Below are 23,832 nucleotides of genomic sequence, written 5' to 3' on the forward strand. Positions count from 1 at the left end.
GGAACAAGAAAGAGCTCGTCTCGCCGACTTTCCGCTATAAGCCAGGAGGAATGTATGACATAATATCGACCACAAAAATATCGCAATACAAAAATATCGCAACAAAAATATCGAGGACAATAATATCGGGATCCTATCTTCATAAAGGTAAGTACAAAAATATCGAAAAAATAATATCGTAGTACAAAAATATCGAAATTAAAAATATCGTTTTTTTAAATGTATTAATAATAATGTAAAAATAATGTTAAAATACATATAATTTAACAAATATTAATAAAACCATTAAAACATAATTAAAACATTAAAAGTAATACATATACATTTAAAATAAATTAAAAATGTAATAATTTAATGTAATTTTATTTTTTTTAATTTCATTTAATTGATTTAAATTAAATTTAAATTTATTTTATTTTTACCCTTTACGCCTGTTCCCCAAAAACCCCAAACTGACCCTGAACCCTAAAAATACCCCTGTACCCCAAAAACCCAAAACTGACCCTGAACCCTAAAAATACCCCTTTACCCAAAAACTGAAAACTGACCCTGAACCCTAAAAATACCCCTTTACCCAAGAACTGAAAACTGACCCTGAACCCTAAAAATACCCCTTTACCCAAAAACTGAAAACTGACCCTGAACCCTAAAAATACCCCTTTACCCAAAAACTGAAAACTGACCCTGAACCCTAAAAATACCCCTTTACCCAAAAACTGAAAACTGACCCTGAACCCCCAAAATACCCCTTTACCCAAGAACTGAAAACTGACCCTGAACCCTAAAAATACCCCTTTACCCAAAAACTGAAAACTGACCCTGAACCCTAAAAATACCCCTTTACCCAAGAACTGAAAACTGACCCTGAACCCCAAAAATACCCCTTTACCCAAGAACTGAAAACTGACCCTGAACCCTAAAAATACTCCTTTACCCAAAATTAATTAACATTATTTAATTACCAATTAATTATTAATTAACAATAACAATAAAGTAAATATATTAGCACATTAGCTATAATTAATTTAATTTACTAATTAATATTAATGTTTCCTAAATAATTAATTAACAATATTTTTTTTATATATATTAAAAAATTTATCTAATTAATATAATTAACTAATTAATAATAATTAATTACCAATTAATTATTAATTAAAAATATGTACAAAATTATATTAATTAATTAACTAATTAATATTAATTATTTACCAATTAATTATTAAATAAAAATATGTACAAATTTATATTAATTAACTAATTAATATTAATTAATTACCAATTAATTATTATTTAAAAATATTTACAAACATATATTAATTAATTAACTAATTAATATTAATTAATTACCAATTAATTATTAATAAAAAATATTTACAAACATATATTAATTAATTAATTATTATTGAATTACTTCCCACCCTATTCCCCTATAAACCCACAACCCGCTCTAATACTAAAACGCAAAATGTTAACAAAATTACTAATTTTCAAACATACATTTCTAAACATATTTAGCAAACATATAAACAACAAAATAAAATACATAACACTAAACAACAAAATTTCGATATTACTAACATACATACCTTAATCTCGATATTCTGTCTGTCGATATTATGGCACATCGATAGTCTATACCATCGATATTAAAACATCGATATTATTGTATATCGATATTTTTATTTCAATATTTTGTCTGACTACCAGCCAGGAGATAACGGTAACTCCAGAGAACGTTTTTTTCACTTTAAACGCTTTTCACATTATTAATTTCACACGTATTTCTCACGTTTTTCTGCACTTTCAATTCTTTTCTTTCCCAGGGAAATTCAATCTGCCGCAGGGGAAGTTTTAAACTGTTTCATCATAAACCACATTTCACCGATAACTTCCCAAAATTTAGTACCACTGCCGCTGGGGAAAGAATGAGTTTAAATTTCGCCTCAACCAATTTATCTCCGGCTTGGTTAAATCTTTACTAGGCTTCCTCCATGAGACCAACTGCCGCTGGGGAGATTAACTATCTCCCATTTAAATCTACAGCCGCTGGGGAAGCTCAAACAGCATTAATTAAAGATTTAACATGCAGTACAATTTCAACTCCTTTCGCTGGTCCAATTTTAAATTTCCTTCGCATTAATTTCAAAAAGTCACGAAATTAGCCTAACTAACATCTAATTACTTAGCTTGATGTTAAGGTGTTTTTCTTCCTTCACTTCTCTGTATCCCGTCCTCGTCGCCAATGTAAAGTTGTAAATAACAGCAGAAGTATATTGTAGGTTCAAGTAGGTTTATTAATAACACCCTAACCATCAGCTACCTGGCAGCTACTGATCTCTCAGGAATATTCCTCACTTCAACATTCCATGTTCCATGGATGGACATGTAATAGACATAAGAAGAATACTACATAAACTACGAGATTTTCTGATTTTTCACTTGACTAATTGAATATCGTGTCTGGGCAATGATGTAAATACCCCATTTCACAGCAAGAGTCTTCCTGATTCTAGATCGCTAAAGTAGAGATAATAGAAAGATATGTTGAGAGTTTTTTCCTGCTTGGGAGTATATGTGGAGACAGTAGGACAACATGTTTGAGTATATCTATCGCAGCATGGTCTTTCTGCCAACCTTTCAGTGTGTGCCACATTTATTATGCCCAAAAGCAGGGAGGGACCCGTTGGCTTATTGACTGGCAGTGAGGGCCTGGGTTGAGAAAAAAGAGAATACACACACACACTTTCATTTTCCACCCAGCATATATCTGGTGCACACTCATAAGCCAGTTTCTTATGTATCCTCAGGCTCCCCGTTTTTGCGTTTGTTGCCTGCACACTATGCTGATGGGGTCTGTCAAGCTCTGCAGGAACCACTGGTACCAAACCCGCGGGAGCTCAGCAATGCGGTGGCCAAAGGGATCTCCGGATTACCTTCAGATCAAAACCAAACAGTGCTGGGAGTTTTCTTTGGTAAGACTAGTGAAAACCTTTTCTCTCTAATACATTGTTAGTGCAAAATATCAGTAGTATATGAAACCCAACAGCTAGCAGGAACATTCGAATAGCAAACTTTGTAAACTTTGCAAACTTTTTATTGTAGTCCTGATTTCTACTTTGTGGTACTTTGAAAAGAATAATGGGCCTGTTTTTATTTTTAGGTGAAATCCTTCCATTCTCATCATTTTTGAAAGACACATTTAGATGGTTGTAAGCCATGGTTGGGATTGTGGTGGTTGGTACATTCATTGCCTCTGCTGTTCAGGCATTGATATTAACCAGGTACTGAGAGGTCAACATCAGTAGCTTAATGCAGAATGATGGGCCCCATTTAGAATGTGGCCACTGATTCTACCATATGTCAATGTCAATGTCAATGTCAAATGCTTTTATATAGCGCACTTATCACCAAAAGAGGTCTCAAGGCGCTTGCAGAAAAAAAGGCATCAACCTACCAGAGCAGAGACACGTCGCAGGGGGTCTTCATTAGGGAAAGAGCCACATTTTCAAACTCCAAATCACAAATATTCATTGGCTTTGAGCTGAATGAGTCCCCCTCATGGATTGTGCCCCCTCTCTGCTGTGCAGGGATACCGGCGCGTAGGAACACCCATGGTTGGCATGAGATTTATTTTCTGCCTTTGAACTATCTGCGTAAATGGTCTGTGGCAGAGTTTGCACTTGGTTTTTATGTTAGTTCTCTTTGAGAAGCTTGGTCATAGATGGATATTATGATCAATTCTAGATGTTTCTCATATATTGATCCACCTTGTTCATGAGTGGCAGCTGACAAAGTTCATGAGTGGCAGCTGGAATCGTTTTCTCATGAGTTTGACATGCTGCGGTAGTTCTTACTAGCTTGCGGTGCAATAGTGGAGTATCTAGTTCTCGGCAAGCCGTTTCTTATGCACCAGTTTGAGTTGCTGTTGAATGATGTAAAGGACAAGAGATGGTTATTATGATTCTTAGATCATGGCTACACCCCATAAGAGTAATCTCTCTGACTGTTCAGCATTAAGGTTGCAGAGATTCACCAGTGCTCCAATCCATGTTGACATTGAACGAGATTTATACATGGTTCATTGATTTGAGCAGCGGAACAATACGATTAATAAATCTGTAATGTCCTAATGTAGACACACAAGAAGTTACAGTCCAATGGCTAGATCCAAAATTAAATATTTATAGGGAACAGTTTAGAAAGTGCATAGAAACCCATGCAGGACACATCTCAAAATAAAGCAAGCATAATAAAGCTCTACCTAAATCCTGAAACTTTCAGTCGGCAGTGAAAGTGCACTAGAGGCTTCCTCTTGACAAGGAGAACTTGTTGCTACATTTGCCCTGGGCATTTTCACATTCTTGCATTTGGATCAGGGCTTTTCATGGTTTTTCACAAGATCTTCCCTGAGGGCTCTGGCCTTTTAGGATCCAGAGACACTGGTACAAGAAGACAACACTCTGAAATTAAGCTTTACAGCCATGAATAGGAAGTGTTGTACTTGTCCCACCTAAAAAGATGGCGAGGCAGATGTTCTTGATTAAATATTCCTGGAGAGCATGAGATGGACAGGTGCCTGCCTCTGTGGCTTCCAGGCAGGTGAGATTGAGTGCTTCAGACCCGCCCTAATTCTTTCTGGAAGTCTGATCTACGATGAGACCAAATGTGACCGAAACGTATCCAGATGATGGGAAATCATTGAGCTCATGTATGTGAATATTAGAAAGTGCTTCAAATTGGAGAGCTACATATAGAATCGAATCTTATCGAGGCAACTGGGTATGTAACAGTTGTAGCACGTTGTTAATAAAAAATTTAATATTCTGATTTGATATAAATGTGCAGGAGAATTATTGGAATCTTCACTGATACTTTTAAATTTCATATGCGTGGGCTGGAGCCTTCAGAGGGGCAACCTCTCTGCTCACATTGTTGCCCCTTTGCTCACACTGCTATCACACACTGTATAGAAAAGACATAGGAAAAACTAAATGCGGGACCTGGGGGTGAATAGTGGGTGCAGGATGGTAAAAAAACAATAAAAAATCATAAGTAAGACCAAAGGAATTCAAAATAAGCAGGTCCAAAAATTGCAAGAAATTATGGCCCTTCATTACTGTAGAGATTAGCTGCCAGATTCATCAAAAACCCGTTTTGCGAGTCTTTAATAGCGATTCATAAGGAATCGCTATTAAGGACTTGCAAAACGGGATTCATGTAGGAATTGCAAAAAATATTGCGATTCCTACATGTTCCTTATTTGCGATTAGCAAATTGCTAATCGCAAATAAGGAATAACTCCCCATGCATTCCTATGGGCCTACAGGCCTACAGGAATGAATGGGGAGTTATTCCTTATTTGCGAGTAGCAATTTGCTAATCGCAAATAAGGATGCGATTTCAAGGGTGCATGGGTGTCCAAAGGACACCCTGTAGCACCCCTGAAATGTGAATTCACACTGATGTTGTGCACACACATGTCCAAAGGACATGTGTGTGTGTAACATGCAACTTAGAAAAATGCATTAAAAAGTCATTTTTCTAAGTTTTCGCTATTTACCACGAGGTTTGACTTCGTGGTAAATAGCGGTCCTAAATTGTGAATTCGCAATTTTTAAATGTTTCATGAATAGTATTTAAGGAATCTCTAATAGAGATTCCTTAAATGCTAATCCTCGCATATTAGCGAATTCTTTATTAGCGATTTTTGCATTTGGGATGATGAATCCCAAATGCAAAAATTGCACTCGCAAAGGCCCAGATTCTCAGAATCTGGCCCTTTTGCGAGCGCATTTCGCTTGATGAATCTGGCCCTAGGTCCATTCCGCTAGTGAGTAAACCTAGACCTGGTACAGGCGTTCACGGGGTCTGTTTTTGGGGCACTCATTCCTTGATGAAACATGGCTGTAATGTACTTATAGTCAGTGGTTAACCCCTTCAGCGCTGATGACAAAGCCAGCTCGTCATGGGCGTTACCTGCGCTACGCGGATGACGAGCTGGCTTTGTCATAAACAGCGCATTTTTGAAATTCCAGCGCACAGCGGGAAAACGCAGTAGCGCGGTAGAGGTTAATTCGTTAAAAAAAACATAAGTGCCGGGGCTCTTGTCAGGAGGCAGCTTGCACCTGCCCATTTCTCCTGTTAGCGCCGCCTAAAACAGAACCAACTACTAACCATGAAATTGGGGGAAGAATGTGGCATAACAGCCCGAGCTGCCCGCTTCAGAACTGGGGAACCAGATTTCAGTCTCATAGTCGGCTCAACATCCTGCGATTCTGGGCAAATCACTTAATCTCCCATACATTAATGTGTCCTTAACTGGTGCTCATGTAAAGCGTCAGTGTTGATGACTAAGTGTTGGTGCTCGTTACCGGAAAACACCGGCTCAAAATGAGCACTACCTACAGTGATCAATAAAGATGGAGAGAACACCTGGATGCAAGTACCTCTACGTGTCGCTCATTTCTAGCAGAAGGGTCAGATCTCCAGCAAAGAATGATGTTGTTTCAATTCAAAACAAACAAGTGTTAACGGTCAAATTTTCGTAGCTCATCTGATTCCTTAAACCACATATAGTTATATGTAACTGACACCAAGCTAAGTAACCAAACATATCAATTTAGGGTGTACCTAGTTAAATAGTTTCCTCTGTATGAGTCAACATACAGTTTGGAATAAAGTAATACATACAAAACGAAAAGAATGTACAGTGTTATCGGAAGAGCACTGGTGTGACTGAGTTGAATTAAATTTATTCGTAGATTGTTCAATATTTAGTTAGCATTAGTCGCCTTTGGGCAACCCATGATGGCTGAAAAGTGCACTATGAGGGCTTACCGGCAAGGGTTCCCTGGAATAAATGGGTTGCATGTTGTTTTGCGTATGCCACTAATGTGTATCAATGCAGTGAGAGGTGCTGCAGTGTTGTGGATGGATTACGCAATGAGGATCACCAAAGTTTGCGTCTACCCTTTGCTAGCCATCTTCATCTTCTAATAACCCTACACTTATTACCCCTCTTCTTGCCTATAACCCAATACATTTGTCTGAAACCAAGAGTTCCATTGGGAAATATGACAACATGAGTTCCAAATAATCCCTGCTAAAACGCCATTCACACGGTGAAGTTACATATTTTTTTTCTCCCCTGGTCATTCTGCAGGTTACCATGTATTCTCCGAGATTCTTGGAGCAGACCATGTGGGCTGTCCAGCAGAGTTCCTCAATATTCGTATCCCTGCCGGAGACCCGGTATTCGATCCAAAGAGCACTGGGCATGTGGTTCTGCCACTGCAGAGAAGTCAATGGTCTCCAGAAACAGGGAGAAACACCAACAACCCAAGAACCCAGGTGAGAGAATAATGTGGAACATTTGAAAGCAATACACCAGCATCATGAGAAATATGCCCCGCAAAAGTTCCCATATCTGTCAGTTTACACCACTACATTCTTCTTGTCTGAAGGTTAATGCTGTCACGGCCTGGATCGATGGAAGCTCAATTTATGGATGCTCCCACTCCTGGAGCGACGCTTTGAGAAACTTCGTTGGGGGGAAGCTGGAATCTGGACCCAACCCATTACTTCCAAAGGAAACTCATGGAAGCCTCCTCATGTGGAAGGCCCCCGATCCTTCCACTGGACAGCGCGGCGCCAAGGGCCTTTATGGTAAATGGAGTCTCTAACGCTATTTGACAACTGCCATTTTAGCTTAAGTGGTGAATTCTCAGTTTACTTTAAGATTTATTTTATATGTATTGAGTTAGAGGCTGAGTTAAGATGAATCATTTCAAATCTCAAGATTGGAAATAGATCTCTGAGCAAGAGCATTAGCCTATTCAGGTACATTACCAGCTCTGTTAATGGTAGAAACGATGCTTATGCAATCAAAGGTACCTAACATTTGAAATAAGACATAAAAACCTCTTCTTCCTAAAGAAGAGAAAACTCTCTAGCAGATAAATGGCTGCATTACATCATTCTGATTTTCCAGATGGGCAGAGAGACAGGAAGTTGCCTCCTATATATTTTGCATGAATGAGGTCTTGTCAGGTGGTCTAGTCACCCAGATTGTAACTTAATGCACAGCTGTAAACTGGCTTTGACTCAGATAGGCCAACCTCATCGATAGCTTATTTTTTTAGCCAACATCACTTACATGCTGTGACAGCTAGTACCAGGATCCAAAGTGCTATTGGCTGCATGCCAGGACGGCTGACGATGACCACCTGGCATTCATGTCTAGATAAAAAAATATTTGGCATGGGATATCCAAACAATCTATTGCACACAATTCCTTGACAGTACAGCAGGTCAGAGAATGTTCAACAGAGTAAGCTCTTCCTTCTGTTTATGATTTGTAACCTGTGAAGAGAATGGCAAACCCCACGTTTTAGGAGAGTCCCACTGCTCTAATGGAAGAGACAAAATGTACTAATTTAGTGATTTCACTTTATTATTTTGTGGGTCCTCATAAAATGCTGCTTACTACCTTGTGATAGCCGTGGTGCACGTGAGGGCAGGCATACATGAATGACCAAATACAAGTGCCGCTGGACGTGGAGGAATGAGCTAGATTGATCAGTGAGTTAGGTCAATTTTCAAGAACTCCCCTTCATAAAAGCTGAAGTACTGGTGTTGAAGCCTTGGAAGAGAGTCCTCAAAGTGTAGACTAAGAGGGAGGGCAGTAACTAGTCTTGGTTGTCTGGCTGGCCTAGCAGCAGATAGGGTGCTACATAGGCCACCACACTCCTGCTAGAAGTGATGTGGTTTTAAGGGCCACTCAATTTTAAGAAAGGCAGATTCTCGTCTCCGCTGTAAAGGGAGTGAGTTTCAAAGTGATGAAACCTATGTGGAGGGATTGCCACCAAATGTCTTGTATCTGTAAACCATATGGACAGTGGATGTCGGTTTACCTACCTTAAAGTTCAGATTGAAAGATACAAGACACCCATATTACAATGGAGACTCATGCGCAGCCATGCAGCACGTTGTGTGCAAGAGAGATGGTTTTAGAATTGAGTTATTCTTTCACAAGTGGTAAAGTGGATATTTCATTGCATGTGTAGTGTGGTCCTGTTATTTCAGTACACACAGGAGATGTTCTGTATGCTTCTGGACTTCTTGAGTTATTGAATTGGGAAACTGGTATTGAGATTCCGGCAGTAGTCAAGTGTGACATAACCACAGTGCTGATTACTGCCATTTTCTAAGACAAATAGAGAAGATTTAGAAGGCGGTGAAGCAGATGCAAATAATGGGGTGCTTGATTGGACACTGTTTATTGTTTAATTGAACAAAAGGCCACAATTTATCACTACACACAGGTTGCAGACTTTTTCTGCGGGCATAAGGGAATGTCCAAGGACTTGAGCCAAATCAAAGAGCTGGATGTTGGGTTGATGGACCCAAAGAATAGGATTTCAGTTTTGTCACAATTGAAGCAGAGCCAATTTTCTACATCCATTAATGAGCCTGTGCAGTGCCACACATTTCAAGGTTCTCAGTCTCATCTTGTAGCTTGAGAGGGGACTGAGTGTCATCCTTATATTTGCGATAGCCAACTTTGTAGGCATTGAGAATACTAGCGAGTGGGGCCATGTACAAACTGAATAGCAGAGGAGACATGGCTGAGGCTTGAGAGATGCCATAGGTGATGTTTTGAAGCGTCGGGAGAGGAAATGTTTCAATTTGATTTGGTAGGTACAATGTGGTAGGAAAGAGGCAAACAAAGACATCACTGTTCTGCAGAATCTTGACAATCGTGCCAATCTGTTAAGGAGCACCTGATAGTTGAGAGGACCTTGACAGATCTGATAGGCTTAATCATTACCTTGTTACAGGGAAGGATTAGGTATTTTCCTATATCTAGTAGCATTGTCTTAGTGCCACAGCTGGGTGTAAAATCTGTTGCTAGAGTCTGTGTAACACAAAGTACGTCAGCGACTGCTACGCCATTAGAATTATTTTTGGGGGCAGTGGGGTTGTTAAGTTAGGATTAGTGAGATGATGGCATGTTTGAGAACTTTGAGGTGCAACCACTTTGGAGAAGGAGGAATTGATTAACTTGGTAATGATTGTTGTTTGTGAAGTGAAACAGAAATTATGAACATTTGTACTGAAGGCATCCTTTGGTAGGGAGAAGATCTAATGCCAGCCTCGTTGACAGCTGTCAACTTAGAAAGAAGGTGAAAAGGCAGATGCTGGCAGGCCAGACTCTAGTGATCCGAGGCTGGTGGTGGTGACACCTAATTTTAGGAAGACTGTTTTTTGCTCGTAAAGTACAGAAGAGTGCAACAAAGACATGTTCTAGTCCCCTGAGAAGCATGGTGTTGGGCCAAGGGCCACCTTTCTTTACAATTCTAGAAAATAAATCCTCTAGCCAAATTTTCCACTTGTTATATGAATGTTTGAAACGATTCATTTTTCCTCTAGCACATGCTGGTTTTTAGTACTAGGAAGTGCACATGACAGGCCATATGAGAGAATAGCAATTTAGATTGATTTCTTTGACGTTCCAGCACGTTTCCTTAACATTTCGATTGAAAAGTATTTGTGAACCACTTGTTGTTCATCAATGGATTTCCCAAGCAGGTGGAAGTGGAAGCCTGAAACTCTAGAGCAGAGATTACCTTCAGTTCCAGGTTTATAGGACATCATCAGGTGTGACCCAGGATTAGTGGGCTGGGGCTCCAGCAGAAAACATGGGAGTGTCAGAGAGATCAGTAAGGCTGAGTTTAGTTGCTTGTTATCATGAGGGTGTAAGCAACATGGATCAAATGTGTACGAATGAAGAGGGTTGACTTTTTCAAGCCGTCATCCTTGGACATCGGGTAATGTCTTTAATTCTATATTTTTGTTGGACTCTCAGGTATGGGTTGATAAAGGTTTGAACACCGACCTCAGAGTTGGGGCAAATGGAAGGCTTGAGCCCTCACTGTTTGAGAAAAGCTTTCAGCAACAAAAAAATATATATATAGACAATATTGGGAGTTCTTTTGAGAAAAGTAGCTTTTTAGTGAGTCTTTCTCCCCCATTCCCGCTTGTAACTGATAACTTGCTATATGTTGTATAAAACGAAACATCCTTACTTTATGAAGTTAAGGAGATAACACTTTACTGCTTTTCCCAGCTCAACTCCTAAGTTCTATCATTTCTAAATATTATAATGTGCATTAATATTGTTGAGCATCTTTAACAGTTTTTTAACAATTATTCACTGTATAAAGAATTAAGCCAATACTGAATATACATAATGAAGTGAAATATCTGTATTGAGACAGGATTGCAGGGGTGTTAAACCATATGATATCGGTATCTCTTGCAGACTTTGGAAACGCGAGGGCCAATGAAAACCCCTTTATCCAGGCTATGAGCATCGTCTGGTTCCGCTACCACAATCACTTGGCAGAAAAGTTTGAAAAGGAGAACCCATCATGGAGCGACGAGGATTTATTCCAGCATGCCCGCAAGTGGGTGATTGCCACCTATCAGGTACCAGGAGAAGTGCCAAACCTTGCTTAAGAACTGGAGATATCAATCACTAGAAGACTTAAATATGGGCTGTAGATTTGGCCACAGATTAATGCAATCAGAGAGACGAGACTGCTGTCTGAGAGCTCAGCAATAACAAACACCAATCCATGGCTGGGTATAAACAAATATGCCTCCACTCCAATGAGCCTAGGTTGGCGTTAGGAACACAGGGAGAAGATTGAGTACACCGCCCACATTTTCTCTGGTAGACTGGCAGTGCACACATGTTAAATGTCCATATGGGTTAAGTCTATGGACTGGGTTTGTAGACATTTCTAATGCAATCTGTGTATATTTGCATGGGAAATTACTATCTTTTGCACTCTCTATATTAAATGCATGGACCCCTTACAATATTCTGTAGACCCTCTAGCACTTTAAAATGGTTTCTGTGGCATTCAAGAGACCCTCAGATCTTCATTACTTTTATTTAGACTTTAAAAGATCAAGCAAAGCATGTCTTCAGAACAGCACAGCAATATATAATGTATACTTTGGATGTACACTTGCATAAGCTCTGAAGCCGCTCTTTTAAACATGACGTATTTTTTGCTGTGTAGCCACATGTGTACGTACATAAGTGCTTATCATGCAACTGTGAAATATTCATTGGAGAAGTTCCCTGGACTTTTTTTCACATCAGTCAACTTTTGAAAAATGCTCATGGCCCCTTTAGAATCTGATATTTTTTTAATCCACATAGTCTAATGCACACTGGTGGCTTGTGAACTAGCAATTGGTATTTATTTGTCAAACTATATAGAAATGATGGAAAGAAAGCTTCATGGGTAATGAAGTCGTTGTTGCAAGAACGCCTCTAATTGCATCACTGTATTTTTGACTCAGGTTTATTTTACCGTTTTTTTTCTTAGAAAATTGTGTTTTATGATTGGCTGCCTGTCTTCCTATCCAGGAATGTGACTGTATATTCAGGTAAGGGCAAAGCAAATATCTGTGGTATGTGGGCATGGGATTCGATACGTAGCCGTCTTTCTGACATCAAAGGGTCTTGTCAGTGCCACCACTATAACCAGGATCATCCTCAGCCACAGTTAAATAACTACTGACTGGCAAATAAAAAAAAAATGGTCTTCCAAGTCACACAGACGTAACATAAAAAGACCAGCTTGTCAATCTCACTCTCTACCACCTAGAGGCCTTCCTCAGCCTTCGGCCTTACCCCGGTTTCCTCTACTCTTCGGCCTTACTGCAGCTTTCCTCTATTCTTTCTGCTCTTTAGTTTTACTCAGGCTTTTCCTACTCCCTCTCCTCGTTGGCTTTACTACAGCTTCCTCCTATTATTCCTGCTCTTTAGTTTTACTCAGGCTTTTCCTACTCCTTCAGCTCTTTGGCTTTACTGCTGCTTTTCCTGCTCTTTCTGCTCTTTAGATCTACCAGGTTTTTCCTACTCTTTCTTCTCTTTGCTTTACTGCAGCTGTATCCTATGCTTTCTGCCCTCTGGCTTTATCGGGGCGTTCTCTGCTTTTACTGTACTTCACAAGGCACCAACCAGTCTTTTAAATTCGGTTGTGCTGACGTGCTAATTTTACATGTTTTACATTCTGAACTCTATTGTCTTTAGTTTCATGTTCTCACCCTTGCCAGGAGATTACTGGCCAGATTAGAACAGCATAGAAAACAATGGACCACTACGAACTCATTCAAACAAAATATTCAGAATGCAGGTAACTTATTTACCAATGGAATGAATGCCAATGAAGTGAAAGGGAGATCAGTGCGAGAACATTTATCGACATACACCAATATGGAGAGAATAATTAAACAGTGCATAAAGTAGTCAGAGCCAAAATAATCCAAGCCTCTGACGCCCATAAAGTTTATAAACACAGCAGTAGTTGCAAAATGAAAGTATACAGAACAGGTTCTGGTAGTGAAGGAAAATACCTAGTCTGCTAGATTTAAATGTCGATATTTCGATTCATAGACACTTAAATAGTCATTATCAGGATGCCGTCAATGAGCAGCACTCAAGCAATCAAGAATATGAAGGATATTGGGTTTTTAGAATAGTGAAGGGTATAAGTCCAAGTAAATCAGGACAGAGTACAGGTCACTGTGCCCCCAGCGGTGTATTAACAAGTGTCTTTGCCGTGTGTCTAGGCTCCTCACAATTCCAAACACAGTCAGGCTCCTTACTGGAAGAGCAGTACCCATGTACAGCTAGGACCGGTCTCTGTAAAAGTGAGCATGAGGCCAACGACCCGGGGCAGAAAGACTGACTAGACCTGTGCCTGAGAAGCCCATGAATGCCACCAACCTCCTCCTTTGGTCCACACTCCCACAAGTCCCCACAGCTCTCTGAGGAAATGGAGGGGGTTGTATTGAGATTCGCTTTCTTCTTATCATTCTGGCGGCATTGACACGTTCGTTTCTCAAGTGTAAGAGAAGCCAATGGTTCCGATTTCAACCTCTGTGGTTTGTCCAGTAATCTGCATGCGCTTGATTCTATTAGCTTTAAGGTATGTTACTTGCTGTGTCCCTTGCACCAAAGACCAGGCTCTGCCAAGCTTTCTGACAGGAACACACAAAGGATGGCCAGAGGCATACTGATGCGGGCAATTTGGAGAGTTGTTTTTATTCAATTTCTATGATTTTATAGGTTCAAAGTCATTTCTTGTGATGTCATTGTGTGGTTAAATGAGATTCAATACCTCTTCCTCTCCCCTTATCAACTGGGTCAAAAGTTTTTAATGAGTGCTCAACGGGTGGGCACTGGTGCAGGAGTGACGTTCATTCTGGTTTGCTGCCTATACATTTGTAGCAAGTAGGCAGTTGAATTTGTGAAGATTTGTATTGGTGTGAACAATATTCCTCAAGTATCTGGGAAGAGCTAAAGTATATGAAATCAACAGGCATCTTTGTGGAAACTGCAAAATATTCTCTAACTGGCCAGCAGGTTTTCAAAGCAAACAAATCAGTAATATGCCATTGCTATCTGTTGTATCTAATTAAATGCAGCAGATGTGTTATTTCTTCAACACTTCCCTAAATAAAGTAAATTGCCACAAATCTTAATTTGCACAAATATTGTTTCACAACTTTTGACACGTCACTGATCAATAAATGGGATTTCCTTTAGGTTGGAACCTCCCCTTATGAATCGTTTTCTGCAACAGGTTTGGTGGTTCCTGGAGTCAAGATGCCGTCACAGCTGATCTTGCCAGGTCCTTGTAAAGACCCATCTCATTTACTTGAAATGATGTGCGCGTGATTTCTCTTTCAGGCTACCGACAGTACGTCGACCCAAGCATCTCTCCAGAGTTTCTGACTGCCGCCTTGGAGTACACTGCCACCCTGGTGCCCCCAGGAGTCTACATGAGGTAATGGAAAATGAGATGCCCCCTCCCAAACCCATGATCCTTCAGTTAGAAGGACAATATCACAAGCAAAGGGTGTTAAAGACAGGACAGGGTGGGCACTGAACACTTCTAAACTTACCCCTCCTACAAATTCATAGAGGGTCAAGCTGTGCTGCAGTGTAGTGAGCAAACGAACGATGGATTTAACCCAGATCTCTTGACTGGGGGTGAATGTTTGATTCATCCCGCCCATCTTTTTGTTGCTGCGGCAGGTTCTATCCACCCCGCACAGCCAAAAAGCCTACTCCCCACGTGAATATGGGACTTCATTATTATGCTTCTTTGTGTAGTTTATAGTTGTGAACTCACATCACCTAATATTTCTTCTGCAAGGCAACTTGCAACGATGGTCCACCATTCCTCAATTCCTACAGTGGCTGCTGCTCCCTTCTTGCAGTTTGTCTGCTAGTGACCCTGTTCTGCAGGCAGCATGCCCTGGAACTCTCCTCTCATGTGTTTCTCCTCGTCCCTCAAGTTATTTTCTCCATGGTCTACCCAACCATTTCTGTATTTACCTTATTTGTGTATGCATCTTTCACCTGTTGTGTTCTCGGGCTTTCCCTGCAGTCTAGCTTCTAGTGCTCTAGTTCCTCACTTTCCTCTGTTCCTGCCCACCTCTTAGAGGCATTATGCATTGTTACCCTTATCGTTCTTGCAAGATTTTCACTCACTAATTGACTTGCTTATTGCAGGCAGCCTAGGTGTTAGATGGCTTGCCAGTCTAGCCAACAACACTTTGCACTCTGACTATAGGTTCCAACACACTCAGGGGCTTATTTAGAAGGAAGTGTTAGCCTCCTTGGCTTAACACAGAGCTCTGCCACTCCTGAAATGCAGGGCTGCACCGTATTTGCAAGGATACAGTGCAGCCTTGCGTTGCCCCCTACGCTGGCGCTAATTTAGCTAACTAGCGGTGCAAGGGTACCTGCGTTGAGGGGAATGCTTGTTTATAAACCGGAAGGTGCTCCTTCCTGCACATAAACCAACTGAAAAGGCATTTTGAAACTTCTATGTGTGCTGCTTTATGCAGCACACATAGAAGTTGCTAAACGTCATTTGAAAAAAATTATTCTTTATGTACAGGAAGGGACACCTTCCCGCACATAAACAATCAATGGCATTTTGCTGTTTCTATGTGTGCTGAATGCAGCACACATGGAAACGGCAAAACCGAGGAGAAATTAAACATTTCTCCTCGTTGCACCAGGGTTAGGCCAGGTCTTCAGGTCTTAATTTTGGCAGGCCCATATTCCAGCTAACTATGGGGCTGCGTCAAAATCAATGGGTGTTGAGGTGGAATGCTGACCACAACATCCACTGTCCGCCCCTTTCACGCTAAGTATAGCGTGAAAGGGTGCCTTATTCACAAGGCAACGTTAAGCCACATTAAGTGGCTTAACGCCACCTTGTGAATAAGGCGAAGCTCCTAACGTCACTGCAACGTCAAGAAAAGTGATGGCGATAGGGGTTTGTAAATATGCCCCACTGCTTATTGCTTGGACTACCAAATGACCATATCTATCACCTTCAGCTTGTCCAAAGCAGTGCCACGCTTGTTGTTAAAAAAACTCTGGTTCTGGCCTTCCAATGATACTCTTTCAGTTCTACCAACCATATTGTATTTTTGGGCAGTTTTATATAGCACGAGCTAGGCCCAAGGGTGTTAGAGAGCTTTGCTTGACCATCAGTTAATTACACATGATCAGATTTATTTTGAGGCTCATGAAGAGTAAGTGATTTGCCCAGAATAACAGAACGTTGAGCGGACACCGGGACTCGAATCTGCTTCCCTAGTTCGAAAGTCAGCATCTTTGAGCCCTCACCCATTTACGAGTGCGTAACCTCACACATGTATGTGTAAAGCACACATTCACTGCGAAGGGTATCTTGCAATGAATAACAGACATTTATTGTTACCCAACTCAATGGTACTCATTTGATCAACCTCAGAAGGATGAAAGGCAGAGTGGGCCCGCAGTGATTTGTACCTGTGACAAAGAGGTTGAATACAGGCCCGTACAGTGAATGTATTATCCACTAAGCCACCAGACCCGGCTGCTGTATGCATCGCAAAGCAAATTGCTTCATTCTGCCAGTTGTAAAGGTTTGGCAAGTTCGCCAAGCTGGTCGTTCCTTTTCATATCAAACCAGTAAGAACTGACACATCTTGCCATCCATGTTCGTTTAGTGAGTAAAAATCTGTAATTTTTTAAGACTGAAGACGCGCCTTTCAGGGTGTGGCCTTGTTAATCTTATTATTTAGCAATTTTACCAAGATTCCCTGTTTGGTAATTGCACGCTTAATGAATGCTATAAATAAATAAATACACATGAATATTAAAACTTCAGCACCGGTTAGATTGTGAGGCTATAAGAACATTTTGCCTTACCTCTGTACTCTCCTTCATAAACCTTCATATTTCTTTTTGGCTCCCTCCACTTTCCATGCTGCTGCCCCCAATCGTTCGGGTATTTTGTGTTGTTCCTTGTTTCCTTACTGCAGGCATCTCACACTCCCAACCTCCCCCTCTAGAGCTCTTCCTTCCAGCTCCATACATTTCACCGTCCACCTCCTGCTGCTGCGGCCCCACTCATTCTGATATTTGGTGTTGTTTCTTGTTTCGTGTGGGTTTTCTTCCAGCAGACATCTCACAATCTTGAGCTCTTCCTCCTCAGGGGGTCTCCCTTCAAGCTCGCCCAGCTCTATAAATGTCTAGTCCAGCTCCCTGCGGCAGGCAGCTTTCGCTGTCCACCTCCCTTCACAGGCCCACTCCTCCTGCCGCATGGAGCTCCTAGCTACACCATGCCTGCCTTTCTTCTGCACACCGTGTTATTGCCAACTCCACGTGCTTTCCCTACTCCCTCCTCCTTAATCACTCGCTGCTATTATGACTGCTCCACATTCCTTGGCTTCAACCGGCACCTTCTGCTACAGGTCTCTGTTGTGCATTCCTTCTCTTCCGTGGTGGTCACTAGGCGAAGGCCTGCTCCACACTCCTTTGCCTTGTTCTGGCAGGCCGAAGAGACTGCAGTCACCCTCTCACAATCACTCTGAGTGATAGCTCAGCTCTCCTCATGAAGCTGTGTCCTTCCTCTAATGTCCCACAGCCCCATGTCAATGCCACTCACACCCCAAACAAGTGTGCCCCACAGGTGCCCAAAGACCACGTGAGCCCGAGAATTGGTACCTCTTCCAGGGCCAACCAAAGGGTTGCTAAAAATCAGACTCAGAAAAATGGGTTGTTACAGGCCTGATCTCAATGATAGTGCCAAATGGGCCATGCCTGCCGCTGGTAATAGTTGTAGTAAACGTTACTCAGCGATACAAAAGGGGATGATGGACGGAGCGTTTGAGCAAATCAAACACTCACCCCCAGTCAACTGATCTGGGTTTAATCCATCAACATTCTTTAGCCCACTCAGCCACCCCAGTTCAGACATGGCCATATGCAAATCAGTCTGACCCTGTGCCTCATGGGAACAGTCCAGCCCGAACTGCCAAGCCATGTCTTCCCTGGACCGGAAACAAGCTTCCTGGGACCGGTTTCGGATTCATAATCCTCATCAGTCAGGCTATCTTGAATCCAGTGGCCAAGTTACTCATACATTGTAAATTGTAAATATAATGAATCATGCACAGCACAACATCTCCTGATGAAGTCCATGAATACTTTCGAGCTTTGGGAGAAATAGGTGCCACAGGCTATTTGTCGTTAGGGCTAGGTGGGGTCGAGTGTGCTTTTTTCTTCAACCCATCCCCACCAGCCAACATTTGTCCTTTTAAGAGATGCTGAATTTGAAAGTATCTGCAAAAAATCTCGGGTCCAACTATAACATGTCTAGACACGCACCATGTCCTGCTAATCATGAGGTGAGGCATAATTCCTGTAACTGCTCCATTCTTCTTAGCACTATAGAAGCATGAGTCAGTGGAAGGAGGCTTCTATTTCTTCTCAATAGCCTTTGCATGTCATAACCAAATATTATTCCGAGGGCTTGTGATGGGGAAATGTGGCCAGCACTTGGCATGGACCTCTCCTCTCAAGATCAAAGGTAGTATAGCTCGGAATGTAGTACCATAGACTGAATATGTTAAACATTTGCACATTGCGCTCACAGCGTTGCTTGGAGATCCTTGAACTTACACTCCATTAAGTAGACTTGAAAAAAAGTGATCTTAACCAAGAGCAGCAAGTGACTTGTTTGGACTTGTGAGCCAGAACCACTGACATCTCTGTCGCACCTCGCCATCTACTTGTGCAACTCAAAATGTGTTTCTCCTTTGTGGCAAGACACCAAGTCACATTTGCAGAGAAACCGGAACAGCAGGTAGGTTCACTAGAGGCTGTCGCAGTGCATGTAATGATGGTGTGCTTAACCTCCTGGCATACCCAAGGGAAATGAAAAACGATTCCCTCACTCTACTGAGCTTCAAAGTCTCATGCCACACTGTCTGAGGCCATTAGGTATGACGTACAGTGTACACAAAACTGCAGTGTGATCTGGACTATGTCCTTATGCAGGGAAAAAGATCCCGTTCTTCCTCCATGAGGGAGTCAACAAGCCTAGAGGACCAAATGGCTGTTCTATCATACACTGGAGCTACCTAATTTGCAACTGTGCTTTTAAATGGCTCTAATTTATTCATTAGATTGTCTTGCAAATGTTTCTAAATTGAGAAACACTAGTCTTGTATGCTTTTCAGGAAATGATTTGAAAAATAGTATCAAGTTTTTACTTTTGGACTGCAGAGAAAAACTGAATATTGCGCCTAGTTTAAGAAGTGAACCGTGCCAATAATTATATATCACTCCCAGTAATATAATAATAAACCAGAACGGAATATATATATATATTATCCAAGAGATGCCAGCAGGAGAGCTAGTCCACTTACTCAATTCACTGTTACATATATATACATATATCTGTAACAGTGAATTGAGCGTACTCGCTCTCCTGCTGGCATCTATTGGATAATCTGTCCTAAAATATGTGTAAATATTTATTTTGTTTCTCATTGAACTCTTGCCTCCCAGATATATGGTAGGTGGCGGATTTAATTATTTCCAAATATCATGTGCCCATGGTTGTGTCAAATGTATCAGCACAGTGCAAATATTAGTGTCCTCACTGGATTTCACCTCTTAATTTCATAGTTCTGATATGTTGGGGTAACTAACTTAGAACTGCAGTATTACACATTAAGAGGATGTACGCCACCCACTCCATCTCTAAACTCTTGCGCAGTCCCAGAATTCTCCACTCACTGCACCTATATAGAACCATCGATCTGATTGTGTCCTACCAGCACTGGCCCATCTGAGCAACTCTGAGCACCACTGCTCCTCTAATGCTGTTTCTGAGTGTTCTGCTCCTGGAGATGGTGAAGTTGGTATTAAACATTTATAGCTTCATTCTGTTTTTAGAATGTACTACCTCTACAGAGTTTTTTCAGGGTATTGTATTTGTTCTCTTACACTGTATTCACTCTTTCATGTGTGCCATACAGGACCTGAAGTTGCTAAAGAATGGTCATGTCTTCTATGTCCATGACTGTACGCAGTGCTGGTATTTTCGGTGTACACCACTTGTGTGCCTGGCCACAGACATACGTGTGCTCTAACCAGTAACCAGAAGCTGCCTCAGGGTCCTCGAAAGGCAAACATTAAATACATGAAATGTATATATTCCACTCTGTGTTCACTCTAGTCCCATGTAAAATGTGAAACTTTTTTTATCAAACTCTTTACAAATATTGGTGCTACCACATAGGGGAAAGTTTTGTGAAATCCAATAAATGGCATTCACCATTGAAGCCAAATTCAATAACTGATGGATTATAACTCCTTGATCACTCGTGGGTTTACAAAGTTTTCGCAGCGCTGAGCGTCACAGATCTATAGGAAAGAAGTACACTGTACCTGCTCTTGAGAAGGTCTTAGTCCCAGCCCAGAGTTGGCGATGAGTGTACGTCGCAGTGCTTCCTCTTTGAGCTCAATCTTGCCTCTCCAATCCCCAGCTCTGCAGTGCCTGGCTGTCCTGCCATGTTATGGTCTTACCATGCCGTCCAACCCAGGACACTGTCACGATAGGGAGGGCTTGAGTCTCACTAGGTAGAATTCTAAAACTCAATGAAAGTTTTTTGAATGGACATTTATTTGTATTCCTTACATTTATTTCAGAAACACCGAGTGCAAATTTCGAAACATCACTAACCTAGATGGCAGCCAATCCAAAGCCATGAGGGTGTGCAACAACTTCTGGAGCAGGGAGGTAAGGCAACTCTGTCACACTGACACAAAGAAACATAACGCTGTTACTATATAAACCTAAAACCTGCACTCACATTTTCCAGAAAACAAAAATAACCTTTTTTCGTAGTCCAGTGTTATATGCAAAACACCTGGGTATGTGGACATTTTTAATTTTGTGCATAAAGTGCCTAGAAGTTAACAAACTTTGCAACTTCAAGAAGCTGCAGAGTTTGTCACCTTCACAAAACTGTGTCTACTGACGACTTGTCTCGCAAAATATTTTCTTTGGAATTTTCCCCACACTTTTTTCAGGCGAGTTCTTCTTCAAAAAAGTAGATGTTCTGAAATGTCTTTCTAAATAATGTACTTTGTGCTGGAATTTTCGCCCTCTATTGTTTTTTAAAAACTTCCTCAACCTTATAAAGTTTACTAAAATTGCAGTAGTCTTAACGATGACATCCCAAAGTTAGCAATACCCGAGCGCCACTAATAATGGTTTGTCTATCTGAAAGTCTAATGTGGGCAAGTGCAAGCTTCCATTGATGCTATGAATAAGCACAGATCATTTGAAAGGGCCATGAGGGACAGCAAAGGCCAAATAAAGGATCTTTGGAGTGACCTCGATATAACTTAACCACGACGGTACAAAGTCATGTAGCTGTAATGTATTATTCTGCATTGAAAAAAACACTGGAAAGAGGAATTGGAGACGTCATCCTTAGCACAGTTTACTGTTGGCCACGTGAAGGACAGTAATAGAACAGTATTCAGTTGCATTGCATTAGCGAGAGGATTCTTACCGAGGAGAGGTCACAGGTCACATCCCAGTATTGTCCTTATATTGTAAAGTTAAGTTATCAAGGAGATTATCACAAATATTTATCCTGTGAAACCTTTCGTGGCAGAAATCTATGAAAATCATGTTTTTCCTCCACATGGCGAGTGAACATGAGCATGGCATTGGCATAATTGAGCACAATGTACTATGCCTTTTTATGATTGTAATGACGTAATTTGTGAATGTCCCAAATTTGCAACCACAAGGCGCAGTGTACATAAGACGCATTACAAGTTAGAAATGTCTTTTTAACTAATATAGTTCCCTTTGCAAGTCGGAAGGCGAGGCTTGACTCACTACAAATATGAATTTCGCAATAAAACTGACTAGGACATTAGTTGCATCAAAAAGACAAAGGGATTGCAAAGCAGTCAGTATGCAACCATGCCTCAGAACATCACGTCCAATGTTTGTAAACTGGAATTAAATAGTCTGTCATTAGAAACACTGTTTCTGTAAGGTGCCGCCTTTAGCTAATACTCATTTGCAAAACCAATAGGCCATGCCTTCATAAGAGTTCGGCAAAGCACATTCTGAATGGCTGCTGGTGAATGATGATGGATAAACACACCCTGAAGGCCTTCTGATGATGCCTTTTGATTGAAAAACCCCCCATTTATAATGCTGATGCATGCTCACACATGGGAACCTACCTTGGAACAGGTTTGCTCAAGCAATAAGCCCTGTAAGATGGGCACTACGCCTGTGAGTAGATGGTCATGCATAGTGACATAACTATGCAAAGCACAACTGTTGACACTCCATTGGCCACTTTATTTTTTTTTGTTTTCAAGTTTAATTTACCACTCAGTGATGAGCAATGGCCATTTTCGAGATTAAATTAAATAACCAAACAACTGTACAAACAGAAAAGAAGCGACTGGCTCAACAACACTGTGCAGCGTTCAGGCTCTCGAAAAAAGTGCATTAAAAAATAAAATTTAAAAAAAGTAGCGAGCAGTAGGAGAGAAGTGGACGAATGAATTGGAGGGAAGAGAGGCGTTCTGAGGAAATGAGAGGGCAGAGGCCTTTAGAAAAAAGGGATCTTTTTTTAAAGAGAATAAAAAATAAAGCAGACAGCAGAGAAGGATAGGTGAACAATATATGAGTAGAGTGGGAGGACTTGGTCAACGCATAGATACGGATGCAAGGAATAGATGCTCCTGTTACTAAGTTGTTTCTGCAGTCATTATCCTGATGAGGTGGAAGATGATTTACCCGTTGTTTATCGAACATGATACAATACTCATTGGTAGGCATCGGGTAGTGTTACCACATAACACATTTTTGGTGCAACACTCCCACGTGTGATTAATCTGGTGGGATTTTCCAAGACGTGTATGGGCAGCACCTAATTCTTGGTGTAATGGTCGTGGCAAAACTGGGAGTTCAGTCACCAACTGGGCTGCCCACTGACCCGTAGGATCGTGCATTGTGAGCCAAGGTATCACCAGAATCAGTCGGAATTGAGGGGCGTCGATTAGATCAAATTGTGTATGTTCAAAATGATTTGTCCCAAATTGCTTTGCTATGGGCATGGTATGGTGCCGCACAGGTCCTGAAGTGAGGCCGGTACCATCCACAGCCCTCACAGGTACTGCAGAATTCTTATTGATGCAAGGGACATGAAGCTCCTGTGCAAAGGTTCGATCTATAAAGTTGCCAGTTGCTCCGTAATCAATGAGGGCTGAGATTACCGCTGAATCGTCCCCAGGGAGCCATAAGGTCACCTGTACATTAATGAGGGCAACTGAACTTTGGAGAGTGTTGGTCAGCATTGAGATTTCAGCTTTTCCAGTTCCCAAACATGGGACCTCAGTCTTTT

General features: G+C 41.2%; 1 protein-coding gene across 1 annotated transcript in view; it reads left to right on the forward strand.

Moving 5' to 3' along the window:
• The window catches only part of LOC144826534 (dual oxidase 2-like), a 193,696-nt gene that overhangs the window by 76,282 nt on the left and 93,582 nt on the right, over positions 1–23,832 (forward strand). The window contains exons 4-10 of the mRNA XM_078684965.1: positions 2,811–2,975; positions 7,166–7,353; positions 7,467–7,668; positions 11,327–11,493; positions 12,408–12,468; positions 14,780–14,876; positions 21,098–21,188. Coding sequence (XP_078541091.1) covers positions 2,811–2,975; positions 7,166–7,353; positions 7,467–7,668; positions 11,327–11,493; positions 12,408–12,468; positions 14,780–14,876; positions 21,098–21,188 — 971 coding nt within the window. The remainder of the gene's footprint in view (positions 1–2,810; positions 2,976–7,165; positions 7,354–7,466; positions 7,669–11,326; positions 11,494–12,407; positions 12,469–14,779; positions 14,877–21,097; positions 21,189–23,832) is intronic.

The sequence above is a fragment of the Lissotriton helveticus genome, chromosome 3_2 (assembly GCF_964261635.1).
Source record: "Lissotriton helveticus chromosome 3_2, aLisHel1.1, whole genome shotgun sequence".
In the NCBI taxonomy this organism is placed as follows: domain Eukaryota; kingdom Metazoa; phylum Chordata; class Amphibia; order Caudata; family Salamandridae; genus Lissotriton; species Lissotriton helveticus.